Raw genomic sequence first — 27,650 nt, 5'->3', positions numbered from 1 at the left:
ATACTTAACAAAACACATTGATATTGCTCTACTTCCACGGCTATGGAATTTCCCTAAAAGTAAAAACAGAACCACAATGAACTTTGTCAACCTCAGTTGTAGTAAAATTATTGACACTGGAGAAATTTTGGTTTTTCAATCAGATTTTAAAAGATAAATCCATTTGCAAGGACAACAGTGACATATTTTAAAAACACAAAATGAGACATATCCATTGGCATGCACAAAAAGTAGCTGATTTAAATACATGTTTATCAAGAAGCATAATGGTTTTATGGAAACCAATTTGACAATAAATTTCATATATAAAAAAAAGAAGCATAATGGTTTGCTAAAGACATCAGTTAAATCTTACGCAGTAAATAGGAAAAAAAATGTAATATCCTAACTTCTTGTTTTTTTGCAACTTACCTATTGTTTATAAGTTATCACAGAATTACAGGATTTAAGGAATCCAACTAGGCCAATGATCTCTTTGTAAGAATTTTCTCTCATAAAGAACCTATCCTACTTTAAAAATAGTGAAGAATCCATAACCTACTTGGTAGCAAGCGCTTATCTTTCCGAAGAGTGTTCTTTACTTCTGTTCTTTCCTGAAAAGAAATCCACTTTGCTTTTGGAGAATGCAAAGCACTGGCTTCATTATAAGATGAGGGTTATCTCAGGTGAATTACACAGTTGCTCAGATAACCAGTTTCAAGGACAAATGGGGACAAGAATGACTGAGAATTGGTACACCGCACACCTGGGTGTGCCTCCTGTTGGAGAGCGAAAAGAGCTCAAGAAACAGGGACAGGGACATGGGGACATACTTAGGTGCCGTGCCACGTAGCGTAAGAGAGAAGCTATGGCCAGAGGACACTTGTCTATTTTGTAGTGTTCAAGAGGGAAATAATCAGCGAAGCAAAAACAAGGACAGAGAGTTAACTTCAGCTGGAAAAGAGGTGGGCTGCATTAACATGCTCTGTCTTCACATTGATTAATAGTGACCTTAGGAGAAGGTGTGAATAGGTCAACTGCATTAAGTATTACTTTACTGGGCTTGAAATGTTTTATTAGAAACAAAGTATTTCTGGGGACTCCTTCTGACTCCCAATTGTTTGCATTTTTCTTATGAGTTGCTTCAGTTGCATAGCAATACGCAATTATTTGTGGTCTGAAAGGACGACTTTACATTTTAGAGATCATTGGTATTTGGGCAGACCAAAACCCTGGAAAGCCAAGTCCCTTGCCTATAGTCCTTGCGCCCTTTCGAATGCTCCCTCTCTGTAAAGCGAGCTTTCATGCTATTTTAACTTCCCGATCTCATACGCTGATAAACTTTTGCCTGCTGCTCACTTAAAAAAAAGAAAGAAAAGAAACCATTGGTATTTTCATACTTACTTACACTGGGTCTAAAAACTGTGTAATCTGCATCTCACAAACCTATCATTTTAGTCACATTACTAGCACTGACACTTGTGATATATTCAAAACTGTGACAAGAATTATTGCTAGAACATAGCAGATTAAGTAAAGTTTTGAGCTTCGAACTTTCGGGATCCTTGCTGCTTCAGTAAGTAGCAGCTCCATACAGGGTGAGCGGTCAGCTGCTGGCAGGGGCGGGGAAGCTCAGAGGAAGCCCATCTGTTCTATCACCAGAACAAAGTCATAAGCCTCCCCTCTGTCCCCCCAGACTGTATACTGTTTGTGACTTCCTTCCCTCTAGGAAGATTCCTTGGGAATCTACTTTCTCCTGGATAAAATGGGATGTGGGAGGAGCGAAGGCTCACAGTGTCAAGTTAACCCAGGCCGGGCTCTCTCCTGCCTCTAGGGGAAATCCCACGCAGCCCATTTGCCTCTAGAGACAGCTCTACCTGAGCTACTATTTTTAATAAAGATTAGTATCTGTAGCAAGAACAGAACTGAAACATGGCCAGCATACCTTTTATTACAGAAATAAGAATGTTGAGACACTCAGAGAGACCCGGGCGTCAAAACCACTTCTATTCTCTGTGTTTTTTATATGATGTGCTGGAGAATTAACTACATTTCTAAAATCGACGATTTTTCCTCTTTGCTGCTTTGAAAAGAGCAGGTAATTCTACCAAGCATTAAGACTGAAAGCTCATTTTCACATCTCTTCCCATGGTTTGCTTGTATATTTGCAGAATTTGGATTGCCGTGAAAGAGGACGTAACATCTTAGAGCCAGCTCTTCTCATTCGATCAGTAAAATATCCGAAGCCCAGAGCGCCTGTCCCCCCTCCTCCAGGTCACAAACAGGACTTTGCATCAGAGGTGGGATTAACATCCAGACTCTCAGCTCCCCCCAGCACTCTGAACCATGCCTCACTGCCTCTGTGAATTCACGTTACAAAGAAGCAAGAGCCATGTCCAGGCAATGGGGTTTAGCTTTAGTTGATGTGTACACAAAGCAAAAGGCATTTACCTTTTTTCATTTTTCTGGACAATCTAAACATGTTTCCATCTAAACATGATGGAAGGCTTTACATGGCAGATGGAGAGACAACAAAGCAAAGATGAATTTGGTTGGCATAAACAATGATTCGGATCGATACACCTACAACCTCCGTGAAATCCGATGGTTAAAGGAGTTAATCAGGTAAAACAAAACATAATTTTTTTTTTAATTAAAAATTTTTTTTTTCAACGTTTTACTTATTTTTGGGACAGAGAGAGACAGAGCATGAACGGGGGAGGGGCAGAGAGAGAGGGAGACACAGAATCGGAAACAGGCTCCAGGCTCTGAGCCATCAGCCCAGAGCCCGACGCGGGGCTCGAACTCCCGGACCGCGAGATCGTGACCTGGCTGAAGTCGGACGCTTAACCGACTGCGCCACCCAGGCGCCCCAAAACATAATTTTTTAAGCACACTGTGGACAGGTATATTCAAATGCTTACAAAAGGTGGGAAGAAGCTACGTTACGAACAATAAAAACTTTACAAATGACATTAGCCTTTCAACAATACATTATTTCAATAGTTTATTTTTGTTAAGATAGGGATATTTTCTCAGTAAATTCAAATAGTTAATTTTATAACAGTGAATGGATAAGCTAGAGCTAGAAAAGTTAACACCCAGCACTATCTTTAAATTTCAGGTGGAAAAGTGGTTGATTGGAACTTCTCCTCTCTTTATGAGCCAAACAGTGTTGAAAGAAACAAATTTTGAATAGAACTGTGTATCTGGTTCTTTCATATTTCAAATGTGAAAGTCCTCTGATAGAGAAAATTCCACGTTTCTGCACCTGTTTTGATGTCATTACAGTCAAAGGCAACATTTGAATCCTAGAATGCAGCTGGTCAAAACATCAGTGATGGAAATTTAAGAAATTGGCTTTTCCACTAACAGAAAACCAGTCATCAAACAAATTCAACATGATTATGGTGACTAAAGCAAAAACATCACGTGTAGTGGTGTCACAGCTCTTGCTTGGCACATATATTAATAAATTTTCAAATATCAAACAATATAACACCAAGATCTACTAAAACCAACTAGCACAGAAAGATTCCTAAAGCACTGTTAATTATGAACATCATAAAAACTGAATCCCATATGAATTCTGTAACCAAGCACACCCTCTGTGCTGCACAAGCTGGTCCGAGCACGTCTTTCTTCAGGAATTCTCTGGCATCTCAAAGCAAACTCGGGCCGAAGCCCCCAATTCCTTACTGAATTCACTGCATCTTCTGAACAGGCCCTCACTTAGGGAGATGGACACACACACACTTCTCACAATTTTGAAAAAAATGGAAGGCCTTCATACATGTCAGTTTTTAGTTTTATCCAATCGTTAATTTTCTGCAGAGTTGTTTTTTCTTGACTTAGTATTTTTGCAAGTTTTTTCATTTTTTCTTCGTTTCTTTCGATGTACTTCAACCCTTCCAGCTGCAGCTGATTGAGCTTTTCATTTCGGCTTTCGTCTAGAGGTATGTTTTCACACATTACAGGATTAAATCTAAAATAGGTGTCAGGAGGTAACAGACCATCAAGCATCACATGGACCTCTGTTAAAACAAAGAGAGAACAGGGTAGATGAGAAAATTGACTTACTCTGCAATGATCTAATTTTATCCTTATTTAAAATTATCTTCTTTTAAGGCAAATTACAAAGCCTTACTTATTTCATCACTCCAGCCCATTAAAAGTAGGTTTAAGGAATCCATAATAATGAATCTAAGGAAATTCATCTCCCAAGATACTTCCTCCTGTAATTCTGCTACTTGCTCCTTTACGCTCTTGTCGCTGTTTTTGGTCATACTGTTAGCCACCGCTGAAATGCCTTTCCAACTTGTTTTGTTTTTAATGTTTATTTATTTTGTGTTGAGAGAGAGAGGGAGGGAGGGAGGGGCAGAGAGAGAGGAGAGAGAGAATCCCAAGCAGGCTCCACACTCTCAGCACAGAGTCAAAAGCGAGGCTCCATTTCACAAACCTTGAGATCATAACCCGGGCCGATATGAAGAGTCAGATGCTTAACTGACTGAGCCACCCAGGTGCCCCTCTTTTTGTTTTTAATTTTGGGTATCATCTTTATGGAGGTATAATCTATCTACGATAAAATTCACCAGTTTTAAGTATATAATTTGAGAAGTTTTGACAAATGTATACTTTTGTGTAATCACAACAATCAAGACATAAAACATTTCTATCACCCCCCAAAGTCCTTAATGCCTTTTTTATAGTTCCTCCTCTCCTTACTCTTTGGCTCTTCTAGAATTTCATACAAATAGAATCAGAAATACATAGTTCTGTGTCTAGCTTCTTTTACATAGCAACACGCTTTGGAAATTCATCCCTGTCATAGTATGTATGTATCGATAGTTCCTTCCTTTTCACTGGTGAGTAGAATTCCATTGCACAGATATACACCACAGTTTGTTCTTTCCAGTTCTGGTTCTCTCCGGTTTTTAGCTAGTTGGAACAATCCTACAGTAAGAATTTACATATAAGTCTTCTTGTGGATATATGATTCCATCTCTCTTGAGGGAATACTCTGGGATGAAACTGCTCGATCATATGGGAAAAGTGTGTTTATCTTTTTTTTTTATATGAAGCACAGTAGACAATGTTACATGTTTACCTTTTTAAGAACTGCAACACCGTTTTCCAAATGGCCACAGCATTTTGCATTCCAACCATTAATATATCAGAGTTCCCACTGTTCACATCTGCCAAAACTTGGTATTGTCAGCCTTAATTTTAGCCATTCTAGAGAATGTGTGGTGGTATTTTGTGGTTTTACTTTTCATTTCTCTAATGACTAATGATGTAAAGTCTTTTATGTACTTTTTAGTCATCTGCGTATGTTCTTCAATAAAGTGTTCAAATATTTTCTGAATGTTTTCTTTTATACGTTATATTTATATATGTATGTATGTATATATATAATTCTCTATACAGTTTAGATCTGTTTATGTATTTGGTTCTGATAATGGATCAGATACATGTTTTGCTAGTATTTTATTTCAGTCTACAGACTATCTTTTCATTTTACTAAGACTGTCTTCTGAAGAGCAAAATCTGTAATTTGATAAAGTCTACTTTATTTTTTTTTTGGTTCATGTTTTTTGTGTCCTATCTAAACAATCTTTACCTAAACTAAAGTCATTTAGATTTTCTCCAGGGTATTCTTCTAGAAGTTTTATAGTTTTAACTCTTATATTGAAATCTATGATCCATTTCAGATTAATTTTTGTATATACTGTGAAGGGTCAAGATTCACTTTTTTGACTACAGCTACCTAACTGTCCCTATACTATTGGTTAAAAAGACCATCCTTTCCCCATTTAGTTTCCTTATTAAAAATCTTTTGAGCTTACATGTATGGATCAATTTCTGTACTATTATGTACCATTCATTTATCTAAAGGTCTAACCTTATGCAAATACACAGTCCTTTGCTTACTGGAGTTTTATGGTCTTGAGATCAGAGGGCAGAAGTCCTCCAACTTTGTTCTTTTTCAAAATTGTTTTGGCTCTTCTAAGTCCTTTGCACACCCATGTAAATTTTACAGTCATCTTGTTAAATCTCCACCCCAGAAAAAGGCTGTCTGCGTTCTCATAGCAATGGCATGGTGTCTATAGATCTATTTGTGGTGTGCCACTGAAACAACACTGAGATTTTCCAATTCATGAATACGGTATATCTACTGATTTACTCAGTATTTCTTTAATTTCTTCCAGTAATATAGTTTTTAGTGTTCAGGTCTTGCACATTATTTGTTAAATAATTCCTTCAGTGTTTAATATTCTCATGCTATTATAAATGACATCTATCTTTGTATATATTTAATTTCAACTTCCAGTTGTGAGTATGCAGAAACATAATTGATTTTTACTGACCTTGTGTTCTCCAACTTGTTGATTCTAGGAGATTTTTAATAGATTCCTTGGGATTGTCAACATAGACCATGGTGTTATCTATAAATATTTACTTCACATCTAATCTATCTGCTTTTTATATCCTTTTATTGCCTTGTAGTACTGGAAAGGACCTCCAGGACAATGCCAACTGGAAGTGATGAGAGACATCTTACTCTGCTCCTGATCTTAAAAAGAAAGTATTCAGTCTTTCACCATTAAATATAATGCTAGCTCTAGGTTTCTTGGTTTTTTTTTTTTTCATTCTTTATAAATGTCCTTTGTCAGGCTGAGGAAGTTTCCTTCCGTTCCTAATTTACTATGAGTTTTTATCATGAATGGATGTCAAATTTTGTCAGAGTCTTCCACATCTATTGAAACTACCACAAATTTTTCATGTTTTAGTCTATTAATATGGTGAATTATATTGATGTTTTTAAATGTTAAACCAACTCTGTATTCTTGGTTGAATCCTACTTGGTTATGCTGTATTCTCCTTTTTACGTATTTCGGAATTCAATTTGTTAGAATATTTTAAGAATTTCAGCATGAGGAAACTAATCAGGAATTGGTATTTTTATGTACTTTACAATTTTTTTTTTTTTTGCCTGGTTTTGGAGTCAGGGTAATGCTGGCCTTATAGAATGAGTTGGGAAGTATTTACCCTTCTTCTATTTCTTGCAAGTATTTATGTAGAATTGCTATTCATCTCGTCAGCTGCATCTTTCTCACTTCAGATAGTGTATTTTTCATCTCTAGAAGTTTGATTTGGGTCCATTTTGTATCATTCATTACTCTCCTTATCCTGTTCAAGTCTTCCTCCAGCCCACTATACATGTAAAGCCTGCTTTTAATAGCTACTGTAATGTCCTTGTCTGCTAATTGCCTATCTATCATCTGATTCATATCTAGGTCTGTTCTCATTGATTGGATTTGCTCTTCTTGGTGAAGGGTGTCTTTTCTTGGTTCATTGTATGCCTGGTAATTTTTTATTGGATACCAAACACTGTGAATTTTTGGTTTTTTTCTGTACTGGAATTTATTGTATTCCTTTAACAGTGTTTGATTTTATTCTAACAACGGATGCTGTTAACTGGATTCAATTTGATCTTTTTGAGGATTGCTTTTAAGCAGTGTTAGAGTGGATCCAGAGCAGCCCTCAGTCTAGAACTAATCTGATGCCACTACAGAAACAACGCTCTTCTGAGAACCCCACTGCATGATCTCCTGTAACACAAGTTCCTTCTATTCTATTGATAAAAATCTGAGCTACTCTGGGTCCTATGTGAGCTCCAAGAACTGTTCTGTCTAACCTTCCTGGTGGTTCTTCCCCTGCCTTCGGTAGTTTCCTCACAGGTATGCACCGATCAGTACTCAAGGGGACTCCCCTGTATGTCTGGAGCACTCTCTCTATGAAGCTTCCTCCTGTTATATTTAGCCCAAAAATTCTAGTTTCCTTGGCCTCCATGAGCTATAGTTCTGTATCTTATTCTGCTTTTTCAGGTTCACCCCTCACTGTGCTGTAATCTAGAAATGCTTTTTAGGTAGCAAGCTGCACAACTGCAAAAATTACTTCATTTATTTTCCTTCTCTCAGGGATGACTGACCCATGACACCTCTAGAAGTTTGATTTGGGTCCCTTTTGTATCATTCATTTCAGACATCTAATGTCGGTTTGGTTCAGTTTGCTAATGGTTTAAGGTGAGAGGAAATGTATGGTTTCTATTATTTTATCATGGCCAGCAGTGGAAGTCTTAACCTTATTAAGACCTGTATCAAGTCTAATTCACTTCTTTTTAAAAAATTTTGTTTAAATGATTTATTTTTGAGAGAGGGCGAGTGGGGCAGGGGCCGACACAGAATCTGAAGCAGGTTCCAGGCTCTGAGCTGTCAGCACTGAGCCCAATACAGGGCCCAAACTCGTAAACCCTGAGATCATGACCTGAGCCGAAGTCCGACACTTAACTGACTGAGCCACCCAGGCGACCCTAGTCTAATTTACTTATTGTAAAATCTCCACAATAACCTATTTTAGTTTTCTTATTCCCCTTCTTTTTTTTTTTTTTAATTTTTTTTTTTCCAACGTTTATTTATTTTTGGGACAGAGAGAGACAGAGCATGAACGGGGGAGGGGCAGAGAGAGAGGGAGACACAGAATTGGAAACAGGCTCCAGGCTCCGAGCCATCAGCCCAGAGCCTGACGCGGGGCTCGAACTCCCGGACCGCGAGATCGTGACCTGGCTGAAGTCGGACGCTTAACCGAATGCGCCACCCAGGCGCCCCTCCCCTTCTTAATTCATAGTTTTAATCATTTACAACTATTCACCATTTATTAATTGATAATATATTAGAATGAGCTAAATGGAATTGCATTTCTTTTAAACCTGGAAATATTTTTATTAATAAATGTTTCACATACTTCTATAATACCTTGTTTTTCTTTCCTTTTTACCATTTTGTTTATTTTAATTTACATCCAAGTTAGTTAGCATTTGGTGCAACAAGGATTTCAGGAGTAGATTCCTTAGTGCCCCTTACCCATTTAGCCCATCCCCCCTCCCACAACCCCTCCAGCAACCCTGTTTGTTCTCCATATTTAAGAGTCTCTAATGTTTTGTCCCCCTCCCTGTTTTTATACTATTTTTGCTTCCCTTCCCTTATGTTCATCTGTTTTGTATCTTAAGTCCTCCTATGAGAGAAGTCATATGATATTTGTCTTTCTCTAATTTCGCTTAGCATAATACCCTCTAGTTCCATCCACGTAGTTGCAAATGGCAAGATTTCATTCTTTTTGATTGCTGAGTAATACTTCATTGTATACATATACCACATCTTCTTTATCCATTCATCCATCGATGGGCATTTGGGCTCTTTCCATACTTTGGCTCTTGTTGATAGTGCTGCTATAAGCATTGGGGCGCATGTGTCCCTTTGAAACAGCACACCTGTATCCCTTGAATAAATGCCTAGTAGTGAATTGCTGGGTCGTAGGGTAGTTCTATTTTTAATTTTCTGAGGAACCTCCATACTGTTTCCAGAGTGGCTGCACCAGTTTGCATTCCCAGAAACTGCAGTTTTTATAGTTCAAGAACCATCTAGTACCAGCAATTACATACGTTTCACTCAATTTTTTCATTAACTAGAGTGTAAGCACACTAGAGTGGAAGCAGCATTACTTGTTTCTTGAAAATTCCAATTAGTCCATCACATGGTTTGCAACAGATACACAGAAATATTTTGAGACTGGCTGATTAGGGCTTCTTTTTCTCAGCAGATTATACAATCACAATATTGTATAGACCTAGATATATGCTTCTTGATAAGAATGGTGGTAATTTCAGAGTCTGATGAAAAATAGTAAGAAATTTTCTTTTACTATTTTTAAATCACAGATCAAGCACCATTCTGTTTTAACTTCTCACTTGCATGTCCATAAAAATATGCCACACGTATCGTATCACAGAAGCAGTGTCATGCCATCCTTAAGAAAGTTGTTTTATGCCACCACAGGCACTTATTTCAATGTAAACATTCGGAAGTTTAGTATTCCGGGTGTAAGTCAAATGCATTTGTGCTGTGATCGAATACAGTAAAAATGTAATGGGGAAAAAAAAAAAGAGAGAAAAGAGTATTTTATTGATTTGATGACAAAATTTCAGATAGTGAAAAATCCAGTATATAAGCTTCTCTTGGGCTGTCATTAATAGATAAAAGTCCTTAGTGGGGAGTTTAAGATCCTCATGTAGGCTAATGACTTGATGATATGGAAAGAATGAGATTCAGAAGCAAGGTGCTGTTAAATGGTGACAATTCTTTTTAAGAACTGAATAACGGATTTATAAAAGACTTAAAATAAAATAGTAAAATAAGAAGATCTACACCTCTAGGCCAAAACTGGACACTCAACATATACTCACTGACTGCCTACTATGTGGTGGGCATTGCAGTCAACATAGTCAACTGGAGAAGTTTCCACCTTGTATTCTTGCAGGATAGAGAGACTATAAGCAACCACACAAGCAAATATGTAATCCACATCCACACAATGAGAGAACGCTCTAAGTTGGAAAAAAAGAGAGAGAGAAAGAAGCAGGGTAAAGAGGTTAGAATGACATGGTGAGGGGGTGGAAAGGAATCAGGAACAGTCTCTCCGAGGAAGTGACATCTGAGCAGAGACCTGAATGAAACAGGGAAGTTAATCAAGAATAAATGTGGGAGAAGACCTCACAGAGAGAGCACAGCAACTATAGAGGTCCCGAGGCAAGAGACTTCCTAGCGAGTCTGAGGACAGCAAGAACTAAAGTGTGGCTGGACGACTTGACAGAGGGGGGCCATGCAAGGAGAGGGGGAGGGACGCAGTTCTTAAAGGACCTGGTATATCTCAGTGATTGAGGCTTTGGGATTTTGGTCTAAGTGTGATGGGAAGCCTAGAGGGTTCGGAGCAGGCTAAAGACAGGATTTAATTCACATTTTAAGAGTCTCCAACCAAACCTTTGTGCTAATCCTGCTTCAGATACTTCTCCAACTGTACCCAGGCAAAGGTAACACACCAGGGCCCAGGTGAAGAACAGTCTCTCTTCTGGGGTCACTGAGAAGAAATGAGTGAGGAGAAATGGAAACATAAGATTTGCTCCCCTACATTCGTGAGCCTCCCGTGTAGACACAACACACTCTTTCATAGTCGGCAGCGGCATATGCTACCCAAAAGTGAACTTGAGACGTTACGGTGCTTTAAGGTGGCAAACAGACTAACCTTCTGTATCCGTAGCACTGTTGATAACATTCGACAGCTTGGTTTTCAAGCTCGTGTACGTCACAGAGTTTCTCACATCACTCTCGTACCGCCCGGTGCCCAGAGACACGATGCACTCCAAGGGCACGTCCGGCCAAAGACATTTACACTCGTGCATGGCGAGCGCTGAGGGGTTATTCAGAAGCAAGCCTCCATCCTGCAAAACAGGAGTCAAGAAAATATAGTGCAGAACTCTGAAAAGTGAAATTCCATTTTACAAACATGAAAACAAAAGCTGTATTTTAAACAGTTTGAAATTTACTCACAAGGAGAGTAGTGAATGGAACAAATTACTTAAAGACAAGAAGTTCCCTTAGAGTATTTATTTTGTCTACCACAGCTTCAAAAAAGACATTGGGAAAATTCACTGGCCTTATCACACTTTCCCTTCCTATTATGAAAGTTCTTTTAACTTCTTCCTTGATCGCTTTGCATATTTTTCTCAAAACTACTAAAACTAATAGAATTACCTTTTAAAGGTAATTTAAAAGGTAATTTAAACAGAATTAACCTTTAAAGATATTATCCTTGTTCAGTGGTCACTATAGAGTCTACATAAAAACAAACAAAAAAATTGCGGTTCTACCAATCGATTAAAACTAGCTTTTTGTTCATAAGTCAAATAGAAACAAATTAATTCAACTAATTTCACTGCAACTCTGTGAACAATACAATTTCAAAGTATCACATTCATTAAAACACACATATCATCTAAACAAAGTAGGCAAACCTTGTAATGGTAAGCATTTATCAATCATAACTATTATTTTGAAGAATTCAGAAGGAGGATTAAACATGCCAAAAAATACTGTAAAACTGTAGAATAAAAGTATATAGCCAGCCTTGCATTACTGGGATAAACCTCTCTTGGTATTAGTGTATCCCTTCAATCCTGAAAAACTATAAACTGTTGGAAAAGTTACTCCTTCGAATACACCCATATCGCCCTCTCTGTAACTGTCTCCCATTAATTCCAGATAGTGCCACACAGATTTGGTCAGCTTCTAAGCCTACAGTCCAGTCATTCATTAATTATTTGCAGGTTTTTGATAACCCACATCCCCTTGCCTTTGTGCCTTTGGACATGCTATCTCACTCAGAACACTTTCTCCAGCCCCCTTCTTAGCTCAACTAACTCCCATTTACTCTTCAAAACATGGGCCAAGAGTAATCGATCCAGCAAGAACCTAAGTGAAATAATCCTAACATGTTGAGCTGAAAACAGTCCGTCTCTACTGGAAGATAAGAGACTGCCTAATTCTGTACTAGTACACTGAAAAAGAATTTTGAAAAAACAGGTTTTCCTCAAGAATAGGAAGAGGAGATACAAGCTTAAATTGGCATGTCCTAAGGCAGTACACACGTGAAATACAGGCACTGAGATTACAGTGACACAAATATTACGGGATAAAGATGTATAAAGAAGTAATATTTTTCCTTAAGACCTGTATTTTCAGAATTCTTTTTCGTTTTTATTTTTTATTTTTTTGACGTTTTATTTATTTTTGAGAGAGAGAGCACGAGAGAGAGAGCAAGGGAGGGGCAGACAGAGAGGGAGACGCAGCTTTCAAAGCAGGCTCTAGGCTCTGAGCTGTCAGCACAGAGCCCAACGCAGCGCTCAAACCGAAGGACCGTGAGACCATGACCTGAGCCAAAGTCGGAGCCCCTCAAAATTCTTTTTTAGTGTACTACAGCAAAATTATGGCAAACTAGGATCTTAGGCAAATGAGCCACTTTGCATGGCTAAGTTCTCCTTAGGACAGAGTGTGTGAACAGGGGTGTGCATTTAATAAAAACCCTTTCTGCAATAAGCCATATGCTTTTCAAAAAAGAATATAATGATGGTGCTTCAATTTTCTCTTGATGATTCAGAATTGTGGGGGAAAACACAGATCAGAAATATTGCTGCTTCTAATTCCAATCTCAGCTTAGCTTCTACTTCCTAGCTCTTTGGCAGAGGCATCACGACTTTTAAAAATAAGATGTGACTTGATAATTTCTAAAATTTTAGGATTAGGTACTACACTGAGTGTATAGGCTCAATGGCAACTTATTTTAGTACCGGCCCTAGAACTTCAAGAAGTGTTTGCCAACAGCCTTTCCCCCAGTAATCTGCAAGTTTCTGACAAAGGTAAAAAGCAGTACATGCGGCGATCCAAGCTCCAGTGAGGTAGTGATTTGACTGTCTTTTTACAAAACTGGGGACTCAAAGGATCAGAGACTTCTGCCAAGTGGCTTCCTTTCCTTGTGGAAAATCACCTCCCCCTCCTCCCCCACTGCCAACACTAGTGTTCTCTAGCTTCAAGGCCCCATTAAAAACATGCAGCATTTTGCCTTGGTAATGAAGTAACCAGTGTCACTAAAATTTCTCACGGACCACAACAAAAGAGAAACGCACCTTACCTTTTTGTGAATTTATGTTCCATTATCTTAGGGGGAGGGGGAGGATTTATTTCATAGATCACAGATAATGACAACTCTTCATTATTTTAAGCGTTGCCAAAACAACTTTTCAAAAACACGTATCTCAAGTAACACCCTGCGTCGGTGAGATTACACTAGAAGGCAGCAGCACAGAAATGTCCCAGAGGTAACTGGCTCTTTAGTTATGGAACAGCCGATGCGAGCCTAACGGTCCTTTATTACGGCCCACGTCATTCATCCCCAGGGTGTAGCCTCAGGATTCCCCTGGGGTAACAGGCATACGCGGGGCTGTGTGGATTCGCAGAAAAACCGTTGGGTCACGTGTTTTCACTGCTCGTTTTGGTCTCCATTTCAGGATGGGTTGTTTGCTACCACTTCGGATCTGATCTCTACCTTCCCCCGAGGCGCTCATCTCCATCACTCTCTAGCGTCATCTCTTCAAAAGAATGTGTTTTAGGTATCCACACGTGTTGACTTTCACGAGAAAAGGCTATTCTTTCAAAAGACATCTTCAGTCAACAGGGGCCCGTTTATTCGCAGGCCCACCACATTTCAGCTCTTTGGCTGTTTTCAGAAAGTCCCTTTGTGGCTGATAAAGGCTCGAGTTTGGACTGTCGCTGAAACCTACAGACTGTAGAAAGCTGGCCTGTGGACGGCCTCAGGTCTGGGACACAAAAAAGGGGGAGACTGGGTTCTGTCATTTGTCACCCGACTGGCAGGAGGTGTCCTAAGGAGGGGGAAGCTTCCCTCCCTCATCTAGACTAAGGAAGAGGGACATGTGTGACTGAAGCACACTCGCGAGCATCGTGCTTACCTTTATTACAGATCCCACAGGCCTAATTTTCAGCATGCGTGTTAGGAAAACAGTTAAGTCATTCCGAAACCCAAAACAGCATGGCAGAGAATACACACAAACGATGAGAATCTTAAACGGATCAAAGTGCCAGTAAGACCGGGAGAAGTAAACCTTCTGTGCCACCGAGTAGGCCGCCTTGGTTCATCCAGCAGAAACTCGGATGTCCGTCTACGCCATGCCAGGCCGAAAGGCGTGCCAGCCTCGAGTGTGCCGAGCCTGAAGCAGGTGAACCGACACTGTGTCTCCTGGAAATGATCACCGCGGAGGGTGGGATGGCTTTTACGGTTTTTAGAGCTACTAGGCTCACTTTCCTCAGACCCGATAGGGGCTAAATTCACATGTTATTCTAAACTCCAGCGTCTTTGCACCATTCAACATTGCCACTCAAGTCCCTGAGCTTGCTTGCCAGGGACACAGTCTTTCACTCCTCCCGGACGTCTCCCACTGTGCTGTACGGAACTGCTCCACAGTTGAAACCGCCAAGGTCATCTCACCTTCTTCTGAAAGTGCTCTCTTTAACAGAAATGTGGCTCTTCCCCAATACTGTTTCCCAGGTAGCTGTTGATTCTTTCATATCTCCTATACTTTAGTGGTTAGGAGGATGGTGTCCTATTTATTCTTTAGTGTTCCTTCTAGACCATTATTAGTCTCAATCGACTTGGAAAATTCATGTGCTTTGACGGTTCTGCTATTCCCCCCAGCCACCACCACTGTTGTCACCTGTCACCTCCCCATTCAACAAACTGGTGAGCACCTGGTTCACAGGCTTCCTTACTATCCCATGTAGGAAGGGGTAGAAATTCTTTATCACACCCCACGTGACTTCACAACTTTCTAACACCCTAGACTCTCAGATGCTCAATCCTCTTATCTTCAAAATCCATTCTTCCATCTACTCTCCAAGGTCACACATTAGCTCTTGTTATCAAGATAGATGGAATCATATGGTATTCAGTGTTTTGAGTCTGGCTTCTTTCACCTAGAATAATGCTTCTGAGATTCATCTATGTCACTGCACATGTCCATAATGCATTCCTTTTTATTGCTGAGTTGTATTTAATTATTTGGATGTATCATAGTTTATCATTCACCAGTTGAAAGGAACTATTTTTAAATTTAGCTATCTTTAGGGTGCCTGGGTGGCTCGGTTGGTTGAGCATCTGACTCTTGATTTTGGCTCAGGTCATGATCCCAGGGTCGTGGGATCAAACCCCATATGAGGCTCTGTGCTGAGTGCAGAGCCTGCTTAAGATTCTCTTTCTCCCTCTGTCCCTCTCCACTGCTCACGCTCTCTCCCTCTCTAAAAGAATTTTTAAAAATTAGCTATTTTTATACATCTGTTGACAGTTTTACATCGGCAATTTGTACTGTTTAACTTTGTGAAAGCCTACTAGGATTCCTTGAATGTAGGTAGCATTAATTATTTCGTAAAGGCTTCTCAAATATAAATTTTAAGACTTTCAACTTTTTCCTTTGTTTTCAATTAATAGGACATTAGAACAATACCTATCACATAACAGAGACATTTCAGAACAGAACATTTCACTTCTAATTCAGCAAGTAAGTTACCTCTTTTAAAAATTTTATTTTAAATTCTGGTTATACTGTCTGTAACTTCTAATCATCTCAGTATTTTAGATGGAATACTTCACTATTATAAAAGCCCATAAAGAAGGGTCATAAAAGACAAAAAAGGGAGAAAAGATAAGAAGGGGCAAGCAAGGTGTAGCAAAAATTGATAATAACAAAACCACTCCCCAAATAAAGAGCTGCCAGGTTTCTAACGGTTTTAATAGTCATGCTTTAAATTCCCATTCCTTTACCTTTACCTATTTTCCATCAAATACATGCAGAAGTTAAGATTTTTGTGTTCACTCTAGTCCATGGAGAGGCACACCGTCCCTTGAGCCCTGTTATACTTAGCCCACTCCTGTCAAATGCCTCTTCTATCAGGAAGTCATCAGGCTAATGTTACGACTGTGGTATTTCCTTTAACCTTTCCATTCATTTAAGTATTCATATTTACAGTTATTTATTTATTGTGTATTTGCCAGGCCCACTGCTAGATGCTCACGTAAAAAAGACTTAAAAAATGAACTGATTGCAGGGCGCCTGGGTGGCTCAGTTGGTTAAGCCTCCGACTTCGGCTCAAGTCATGATCTCAGCTCAGAGCCTGGAGCCTGCTTTAGATTCCGTGACTCCCTCTCTCTCTGCCCCCTCCCCCACTCATGCACGTGCGCGCACGCGCGCGCTTTCTCTCTCTCTCTCTAAAATAAAAAATTAAAAAAAATGAACTGGTTGAATAATTTGCTACTTATCTCTCAGAGATACACACAGGATTGTGTTTTAATAGCAGTACATCATACATGCACTTAACAGCCTAAAATTTAAATACTTTTGATTGATTTTAATGTACATTTAATCATTTCAAATCATACGGAATCCCATCCAGGAAATAACCATTGCACAATGTGAATGTCTCCTAATCATCTCATCTCAGCTTATTCTGAGTTAAAAAAAACTTTGTTTCTTATTATGGTAAAATTCACCAAACATAAAATTGGTCCTTTTAAGCATTTTTAAGGTAACAATTCAGTGGCATTAATTACATTCAGAATGTTTTACAACCATCACCACCGTCTATTTCCAAAATGTTTTTATCACCCTCAAGAGAAACTCTAAAAGCATTAAGCTCTTCTTATTTCCCTCCCAATCCCATTTCTATCCTGCCCAACTACTCATTCTTTACCTCTCAACTGCAGTGGAAACATCTTTGTAAAGCCAGTCCTGATAGAATAAACCACATCTTCTATGCTACTTCTTACCCCTGTACATATTTTCATTATTGAATTTATCCTGTTATTATTTTCCTGTGCTTACATTCCCCTAGCTTGAGCTATTCGAGGGTAGAACCCAGGAAACGCAAGCAATAAACTGGCACTTATTAAAACCTTTAGGGTCTTCAAGGTTAACACAGTTTCTGGCACTGAGCAAGCAGTCACTACATTTTTGACCAGTTATACTGAAAATTAATAGTTGTGGCCTGGCGCAGGCACAATCTGCCAGGTGCCGGCCGGTTCTTTCTGCTGAAGATACTATTTACCTGGAACATTTACATGAAATATCACAATCCCCTTTAGGTTAATGTATTCTGAGTTCTGGACATAACCTTTCACAATGTAAATTAGGCCTAAGACAAATAATATATGAAAATCTGTCATGAAAACCTTTAGAGCAAATGAATTTATCAGGGTCTTTCTCCAAAGGGAGAGAATTAATGATTCAATTCTGGAGGTGGAGATGGGAAAAGGTAAGAGAGAAGGGACATGCATATGTCCAAACTCATCAAACTGTATACATCAAATATGTTCACTTTGGGGTATATCAATTGTACACCAATGAAAGTTAAAAAGAGAGAGAAGGGATAATTTTATGTAAAACGCACTATTTCAAGATAGATATGATGCTACTTGGGCAGGGGGGAGAGAAATAATAGATTAGAAAACTACTCAAAAAGAATTCCTCTCACTTTATAATTTTCCAAGACATGTAATAAACCTTGTAAATATTACCATATTCTTTTCTTTATAGGCAAAGGCAAATGTAATCCATACATCTACCTACTCGCACCTCTTAATTATAGCACTGCTTTCAATAACTGCTCAAACAGAATGTTAGTCTATAATTTATACTCTACGTGGTTCCAAAAGGATATGAAGTAACTTACATTAAAACATATGTCAGACATGACAGTTAAAAGAGATTTTAAAGATGAGTCTGGAAATAACTCAATTATTCAAAGAGCTTGGGATAAGAGGACTGTAATAAGTAAGCACCATATTTTAGTTTTAAACTTCGTAACAAGTTCTGAAGGGTTGGAAAGGAACTTCACTTGAATGTTTTCTTTGTTTAAACAATCAAGATCATTCACATCTTAGAATGTTCTAATCAATCTTTCACGGTGTCCTTTCAGTAGAAAAATATCCCATTTCTTCCTCATGTTTGGAAGAGAATAAGAAAAATATTCTTAACAATAGGGCTTGCTTAGAATCCAGATTTCATTAAAATATGATTAATTAGATGTGCAAATCTTCCCGAGTCAAGTCACTGATTTACATCCAAGTATATTCTCTGTACACGTGATTACATGCTTTACATAAATTTTGTACAATAAGTTATTTTAATCTGTAGCTCAACCTAAATTCAAAGATTATGGTCATCAATATAAAAATGGCTAAGCATGAAAAGAAATATCACCAGTCTAAATGAAATGGAAAGAGAACCACTTGGATTACTTTGGTTTGTTATTATGTATTCTCCAGGACTGAATTAAACTTTAGAGCTACCTCCTCTCAGATGAAAAAAATAAAGAGAAAATGAGATAACTTCTTTGGAAGTCGGGAACACATGGTCCTGAAATGCAGTAACTTATCATTTGAGACTTCTACTAATATTTGGCATAACTGTGACTTTGTAGCATGACAATCATCTTAAAGTTATGTTATAAACCTTAATTACTACGTTTTGAATACACGGTCTAAATTTATCTCCGTTTGTGACATGGTGAGAAGAATATGCAGAAATCATTGTTAGAACAGCAAGGTACATATTAAAGTAAGAATTTTATTTTGACCAATAAGTCTTGAAACCAATGTCAGAAGGACTCTCCAGCTAGCACTTTCTGCCCTGAGTGGGTGGAAGAAAGAAGAAAGGCGAGCAGGGGAAGTGCCTTACATAATTCAACAATGACTGATTTGACAAAGTAAGAAACAGTCTGAAGTGGCTCCAAAGACAAAAGGAATCCTATGTTAAATTCATGACTACAAAGATTGTGACACTACTTCTAGAAAGACAGAGGAAAATGGGATAGTTGACCATAATATTTTAAAATATGTGTAAGGTACTATAAAAACATAAGAGAAAATAAAACTGATAAAAGTATTTGTTATTATAACATTGACACATGTAAACTGAAATTATATAGTTGATGTGTAGTTCATATAGACAAACGATGTATGTAGGAGCTTCTGAATGACATCTGAAAATCTTTATCAAAATAGTTTTCCTCTCAACATTTATCCAAATACCAAATACATAGAGCACAACAAATACTTCACTGCTAGAGAGTAAAGTTAAGGTTAGTAGCTCTATGGAATGAGATTGACTTTAAGTGGGATATCATCTAAAAAATTAAGGATATATAAAACATATTTTGGTAGTATCAGCTGAAGAGTTTTCGTCACTTTTTTATCATTTAGTGTAGTTAGGAGTTAAGATTTCCATGAATAATGGGAAAAACTTGACAGAGGAAAGATTCATGATAAATAAGTCTACATTACAGAAAAAGAATAAATTACCAGAAATAATAGTCAATGTTATACATCATTTAGCCATAAACTTCGAAATAGTGTAACTATAGACAGCTTCCTGATCCTGCCGCTTGCTAGCTGTGATCCTACTTGTTAGTGAACATTTCTCAAGACTCCAATATCTCATCTGTAAAAGGGGAATAACTCTGTCCACCTCATAGGCAGTGATAATTAAGTGACACAATGCATGCCAAGGACTATGTAAGTGTCCAGCACATAGCTAACTTATTATTTTATATCATCTCCTTCAAAATATGTCCACCAAAACTGTCAAACAGATTGGGCTCCGCGTGCCCAGGGACCATGTTTCACTTTGAATTTTTATTTCATTTTATTACATTTGAATGTTTTCTTTTTAATTTTTATTACATTTGAAAAGCCACACATTTTTCCATCAATAAGTGATAATTAGTTATGAATCACATTATGTAAAATTCACACACACACACAAATCTTTCCTAAAATGTGTTCTCAAGCCAGAAGGCCTGTTGATTTAGGAAAACAAACAATAAATAAAAACATTCCGTGTGGCACATCTTTTACCACACGGAAACAAATGTGACATTTGATAAGTGCCGATTCTATAATTACATGAATGTTTCAAAGGTAAGCCACGGTCAACTTACTTGGTGAAGATCGTTTCCCAGTGCGTACTCAGCAAAGTAGCCGGGCGCAGCAGACGAGGCTCTGATGGCCTGCCACATTTTGTACTGACAGCCTCCCAGGTAGTGAGAGTTGATGCCAGGGAAGTGACCATAGTTTCTGAACACAAAAGCCTTCGGCGTTATCCCTCTGTTCACTATGGTACTTACTGCAGCTACCTAGTAAATTAAAAAGTGAACAATACCCACTGTAAACAGTCGTATTGGGGATCTGTGAAAAATTAAGTATTATTTAGTAGTGTATGAACCACCTACAATTCTACCCATCAAGATAAATGTATAACATAAATATGATGTTCAGCAAAGGGAACCAGATGTTTCTAACTAGGTAGTTCTTTACGGGAAAATAGATACAAGGACTGAGATAATTTTGAGAAATGTATTATAAGACAATAATAGTGAGGTCCTGTAGCTCAGGGGTTAGAGCCCAGGTCTTGTAAGGCAAGAATAAGATATTTTTGACTACATGATTTGATTAGCTATGTAAAAAGACATTAAGAAGACATAAACTTGCAAATCTTTGGATAATAATCAACACAGCAGTAGTAGCAATGAACACAAACTACTTGAAGAAGAATAAACACATTATTTTCACAGTATTTACGGATTAGTCTTTGTTTCTGTTCTCTTTGAAGGCACTATGACTTTAGTAACTGAAACTAACACTATACAAACTCTCAGGGCTTTCTTATAGTTAATAACTGGTAGCTGGGTAAATTTTTATTGAAATAACTAACAATGACCATCTTGGGTCTCGGATTTCATTGATATCAGTTGAATTTATGTAAAATGTGTTGTACTTGTTAATGACTTATAATATAAACTGAAGAAGGTGAAAGGTATTGAGGAGGCCAAAGTTATTAGGATTCTGTGCCAAGCCCTGTCAGGGGCCTGTGTGCTTTGTTATTTTATAAACCAAACGGGATATTCCTAGATCCCACGAGTGATCTGAGTGTGTCTCTAGGCCACCATGGGTAAGAGTCATCATACACCAAAATCCAGGGGGGTCTATGGATTGGTCGATAGACAGGCTGAATTAAGAATCATGTGGGAAACACGATAAACCCTTTTATCACAAGTGAATTACTTTTCGAGGTGGCTTAAGTCCCTTACACCTACTCTTTTATTTAAAGTTGGCAAGTCCTAAGACTTAAAAACAAACAAGCAGAAAGCTCTGAAGACATACAGGGGAACCAACGAGAGGTGTAGGGCACACCCGGGGGTCTCCTCCAAAAGAGCCGTGTTCGTCTCGTTATGACATGGCCTCCAAGGCCCGGCTGGTCTGATTCACCTGCCACTTCAGTCTCAACTTGCACGATGCCCTTGAATCCTCAGGCTCCAGCCTTCTGGAACTCTCAGTTCCTGCACTTCTCCATGCCTCCTCCCGCACAGGTCCTTCCCTTGCCAGCAATGCTCCTACTCATCAGCCTCCACACTAAGATCTCAAACCTCATGTCCTTAGAATAGCCTTCCCTCGTGTCCCTGTAAATACATGCGTTCAGAGAACTGTTTTTGTTGTCCATAGCATTTATTTCAGGGAAACTATATGTCATTTGTGTGATTACCTGATTAATGCCTACTTGCCCTACTGGACCATAAACTCCATGTCTGCATTTACTGATTAAGGTCTCCAAAGTGCCTAGCACAGTGTTGACACATTGGGCTTATAGTTAATATCTAAAGAATGAATGAGGGGGACCTGGTGGCTCAGTTGTTAAGCATCCGACTCTCGATTTTGGCTCAGGTCATGATCTCAAGTTTCATGAGATCAAGCCCCGTGACAGCCTCTGGGCTGTGCTGCTTGGGATTCTCTCTCTCCCTCTCTCTCTCTGGCGTGCCCTCTCTCTCTCTCAGAAATAAATTTCAAAAAAGAAAAAGGTATGAACAAAATTTAAATAAGCAAGAGAGGGGCGCCTGGGTGGCTCAGTCGGTTAAGCGGCCGACTTCGGCTTAGGTCATGATCTCGCGGTCTGTGAGTTCAAGCCCCGCGTCGGGCTCTGTGCTGACAGCTCAGAGCCTGGAGCCTGTTTCAATTCTATGTCTCCCTCTCTCTGACCCTCCCCCGTTCATGCTCTGTCTCTCTCTGTGTCAAAAATGAATAAACGTTAAAAAAAAAATTTTTTTTTAAATAAATAAGAGAAATAAAGGGAGCTGTATTTGATTTTTCATGGTTACAGATTATTATCCAAAGAATAAATACAAGCTGCAAGGGATTCTGAAATACATAAATCCTATTCCTTCTTCAAATAACAAGTATTATTAAAGAACACAGAACTCAAGCAATACTCAGACCACTGGGTTTCAAACAAAACAAATAAAAAGAGCAGCCACACTGAGACATATCCTAGTGGCATTAACACTTTTAAAATTTAGGTTCCATTCGGATGTTAACCTATATCTACAGGCATATAAAATTTCTTTTAAAAATCTTAGAGGAGGAAATGCCAGACTTTCTTAAATCACTAGATTTGATTAACCTTATAAAATAATTCTTCCTTATTTTTAGTCCTAGTCTTTCATGTTCTTCTGTTGTACTCTTACTGGATATAGAAGAGGTCTATTGGGGCGCCTGGGTGGCTCAGTTGGTTAAGCGTCTGACTTTGGGTCAGGTCATGATCTCATGGTCTGTGGGGTTCGAGCCTCATGTTGGGCCCTGTGCTAACAGCCCAGAGCCTGGAACCTGCTTCGGATATTGCGTCTTCCCCTCTCTCTGTTCCTCCCCTGCTCACACTCTGTCTCCCTCTCAAAAATAAGTAAACATTAAAAAAAAATTTTGTTTAGAAGAGGTCTAATGAACACATCCTGTATCTTCACAGAATGGCCCAAGATGTAAGAAATTAATATAATCTATTAAAAGAGGTTCCTAAGAAATGTTTCCCTTAATAGAGAAAGAGCCTCCAGAATAAGTGCTTTCAACCTGACCTTGAATTCCAAATTGGTATTATATTTAAGACTCTAAACTTACCTTAGGACATGTAGGGTTTCTTGCTGTTTCAATCATTAGTGAGGATCCCATTCTATCCCTTTATAAAGGAGAAAATTAAATTATATCAAAATGATTTTATCTCCTAACATCAAGGAACATACAATATGAAAACACTGTTTGCTCAGGGCTTTGTCAAAGTACTATGAGCGACAAACAAGAAATATAAAAATAAGAAATATAATAAATTAGGCACCTCTAGGTGCCTTATAGTACAATTAGTGCACACAAAACAATATATAGTTATTTGTTAAGCTCTGATTTCAACTGCTGGTATCTATAGTATGGGGAGGAATCATCCCAGGCTGCAAGGAGGGGTGGCTTGAGAAGGGCAGCAGGGGATGGCAAGGAAACACATCAATGCCAGGATGTGGAAGGGGTAAAGGCACGGAGGCAGAATAAACCTGTTGTCTTCAGGGTCCTCCTGACAATATAGAGGAACTGTGCTGAGATAAAGCTGCCTAAGTATATAGCGTAGTTACAGAGTGATCTAAAAACCAGAGCAGAGCATTTAGACTTTAAACCTGTTTTAGCAATACAGAGCCAAAGTCACTCCTAAAAAATGCTTTGGAAAATCATCTGAGTTGGCACCTGAATTACTGCAACATTACAGATATTGTCCTTGGGCAACAATTCCCACAATTCCATTATAAGGGAGTTTTATTTCAGAGCACATTTTTTTCCCTGGCTTAAAAATAGGTAATTTTCCCCTCTATTGAATATAAGGACTATGTTCTCTGCCAACTTGCCTCAAAAAGAAAAAACATGTTTCTGATGACATTTTTTTTCAAACAATATTCATAATTTTCAAATACAGTATTAGTGAATTTCACATGTAGGTAGTATGCACAAATTAGGTGGTGATCTACCCTGTATAATCTTTTATAAATATTGATGTAAAATACTTTCTAAAGCGGACAAGATCTTTGTCTTTCCGAACCTGATCTATAGGTTTCATCTGCATGAAGACCAATTCAATTGTATTCTTCTAATAATCTTTTCATAGAAATCTTGCTGTAAAATTGGGACAGAGTTCCTGGGAACATGCTGCTTTTACAGTTTAAGCAAAGTTCACATTTGTTTTTTTTTTTTTTTGAACCTTGATTTTATAAACAGAGGTAATATGCTTTAGTGAAGTCATGAACATAAATTCAAAAAGAAAGTCAGGAACACTAATTGCTTATTTCAGATGGATGTGAAAATACAAAAAAAAAAAAGTCACCATTCGTAGATTCTACTGATGGTATAATTGAAGTGTCCCTAAAATAACACAAAATGATCTCAGAAAAAAAAAAAAGCAGAAATATGCTTTCAATAAATAAGAGAAACAAAAGACAAAAAAAAAAAAAAAAAGCCAGAGAGCAGATGTGATAGGTAACAATAATGGCCCCCCAGTGAATGGTACTTCTTGATGTCCATATCCTCATATACAGTCCCTTCCCAGAGACCTTAGGTTTCAGTGGCTGTGGTCAAGGGGACATCAGCAAACATGCCATTAAAGTGAGGCTTGATAAGTATTTATGCACTGGGGCTTACCCTTTTGAAACTCAGACCACTCTAATGGGATGAAGTCCAGAATGAGAGTGACCGCGTAGAGAGAGACCGGCACGGGAGCCATCTCAGCTGTGGTGTGAGTGGGAGTGAGTTCAGTCAGGCAAGAACAGAAGAAATGACCACACCACAGAATCAGGTTGTTTTAAACCACCATGTTTTGGGGCACCTGGGTGGCTCGGTCAGTTAGACATCCTACTTTGGCTCAGGTCATGATCTCTTGGCTTGTTAGCTCGAGCTCTGCGTCAGGCTCTGTGCTGACCACTCAGAGCCTGGAGCCTGCTTCGGATTCTGTGTCTCCCTCTCTCTCTCTGCCCCTCCACTGCTTGCACTCTGTTTCTCTCTCTCTCTCTCAAAACTAAACATTAAAAAAAATTTTTTTTAAATAAGTCATTAAGTTTTGGAGTGGTATGCTTTGCAGCACAAGCCAAGTGAAAAAGTAGGGAAAGAAAAAAGCAACTAATCACACTTAGAAAGGTCATTAATGCTGTGATTAAAAATAAGGAAGGCTTTGAAGAACCTTCACTGAAATAGCAATAAGCAAATATATGAAGATACCCTAACGAGTAACAAAAGGAAAAAACACTTCATAACAGAGAAACTGGCTTACAGTCTATTTTATAGTATTATTATATAGATATGCATACTGAAGCACTGTTCATAATCACAATAAATTAAGAATATAAATATCCTAAACGTAAATGGTTCAGAAAATATGGTACCATCACACTGTGGAGCATAGTCTTTAAAAATTTGTCAAGAGATTTTCACAAAGTTGGAAATAGGGAAAGGATATAAAATTGAAACTACAATATAATCTCTGCTATATAAAATACGTATGAGAATGTATACAGTGTAGAAAAAAAGACTAGAGGAAAATATAAGGTCCACAGCTCTGAATGGTATTGTGGGTGATTTTAAAGGTTTCAATTTTATGCTTATATTTTTGGAAAAGTGAGTAGAAAGCCTTTGTAGTACCCTGGAAAAAATGTTTAAAAATTATTAATGCTTTAGAAGAATATTTGTTAATGACTTGAGAAAGATTAATATGTTAAGTAAAAACAAGGTGCAAACATGTCAATCTATAAGATGGTCTCAATTCTTAGAAAGAATTGAAACTTCTACATGCAAATCTCACACATGAACTCAAAAAAAACGGTGACTGGAATTACACACCAAAATAGTAACAGTGGTCATCTCTAATTAACTGGTACCAATAATTTAATATTCTTTTTTAATTATGTGCACATGTTATTTATATAATCAAACATTAAAAAATAATTGTAACTTACTTAAGAATATTTTCCCAGGTTTGACTGTCATAAAATGCATGGCTCCAACTCATTTTGACTGTTCCAACAATGACATTTTGTGAAAACACATCGGATCCTAATTTTCGGTACAGTTCTTCACATTCATCCAACGGCATATGAAACAATCCCAACATGAATGCTAATATAGCACCTGGAAGAAAGAATGCTTGGTTTTTCCGACATTGACGTTACAGTACTTATAAGACTTCCCAACTCACAGATTTGGTTAAAATTCTAGCTCCAACACTCCCTGTGTCACCTGGGACAAACTACTTAACCTGCCAGAGCCCTGATTTCTTCATCTACAAAATAAAGGTAACTAAAAAATGTATAATAACTAAAGATGATAAGTAAAAAATAAATTAAAAAATTAAAAATGTATACATGTTTTTATATCAGGATTAACACAGGTAAAGGTCTTTACCCGGCCTCAGTAAGGACTAAATGTCAACCAATGATAAGGAGGATCAATTTTAAAATATAAAAAATGGTTGTTTTGCATTAAATCAAATAACACACAATTAAGTTGTGGTTGATGATGTTCTTTCTAACCTTCATAGATTCCTTAAAACTTAACAATTCATTAAAATAATTACTCCTTCAAGTTGGTCCAGGGGAAAGAAATTAAGTCTCGGGGCACCTGGGTTGCTCAGTCGGTTGGGCATCCCACTTCAGCTCAGGTGACGATTTCACGGTTCATGAGTTCGAGCCCCACATCGGGCTTTGCACTGATAGCACGGAGCCTGCTCTGGATTCTCTGTCTCCCTCTCTCTCTTCCCTTCCCCCGCTAGCTCTCTCTTTCTCTCTCTCTCAAAAATAAACATTAAAAAATTAAAAAAAAAGTGATTAGGTCTCTGGGATATCCTTTTAAATAGCCGATTTCATATCCTAGCTGCACGTGGCAGGACACACTGCCACCTAGTGTATCTAACTGGCCTAAACCTGAATTCAGGAGAAAAATAGGCGAGAAAGCTTTGGGGGGTTGGGGGTAAAGACCTATACAGAATGACAGTTTATTTTGACATTATAAACAGAATAAAAACAGCAACTCATTATCATAATGAGTTTTAAATATTTTATTATATTCAGTGTTATTCTAGTAAAAGATAAAACAGCTTATGTTTTAAATTAAATTGTATGGCATCACTATATAATAGAAACTATTTTTTTCAATTTGCAGAAAATCTCTAACACAAGAAATAACCTGCCAAAAATTAAGTTCCTTTCAAGTACAGCTACTATAAACATGAGATTATTTTAAAACTAAATTTTACTGAACCAGTAAGGATATTACCTTTAAATTAAATATATTTATTAAGTTTATAAAAATTCTAA

At 38.1% G+C, this 27,650-nt stretch overlaps 1 protein-coding gene across 1 annotated transcript in view; it reads right to left on the bottom strand.

The window, feature by feature from the left end:
* Positions 1 to 2,969: 2,969 nt before the first annotated feature.
* The window catches only part of PNPLA8 (patatin like phospholipase domain containing 8), a 46,587-nt gene continuing 21,906 nt past the window's right edge, over positions 2,970 to 27,650 (bottom strand). Inside the window, exons 6-10 of the mRNA XM_047095338.1 lie at positions 26,295 to 26,466; positions 23,434 to 23,491; positions 20,433 to 20,627; positions 11,119 to 11,314; positions 2,970 to 4,013 (exon numbers count right to left, since the gene is read on the bottom strand). Coding sequence (XP_046951294.1) covers positions 3,739 to 4,013; positions 11,119 to 11,314; positions 20,433 to 20,627; positions 23,434 to 23,491; positions 26,295 to 26,466 — 896 coding nt within the window. The 3' untranslated portion in view covers positions 2,970 to 3,738. The remainder of the gene's footprint in view (positions 4,014 to 11,118; positions 11,315 to 20,432; positions 20,628 to 23,433; positions 23,492 to 26,294; positions 26,467 to 27,650) is intronic.

This window comes from Lynx rufus, unplaced genomic scaffold, assembly GCF_022079265.1.
Source record: "Lynx rufus isolate CCGP_SWC_20201006 ecotype Redwood Valley unplaced genomic scaffold, mLynRuf1.p SCAF_4, whole genome shotgun sequence".
Lineage (NCBI taxonomy): Eukaryota > Metazoa > Chordata > Mammalia > Carnivora > Felidae > Lynx > Lynx rufus.
The sequence above is the reverse complement of the archived record's forward strand: the minus strand, read 5'-3'. Positions and strand labels throughout refer to the sequence as shown.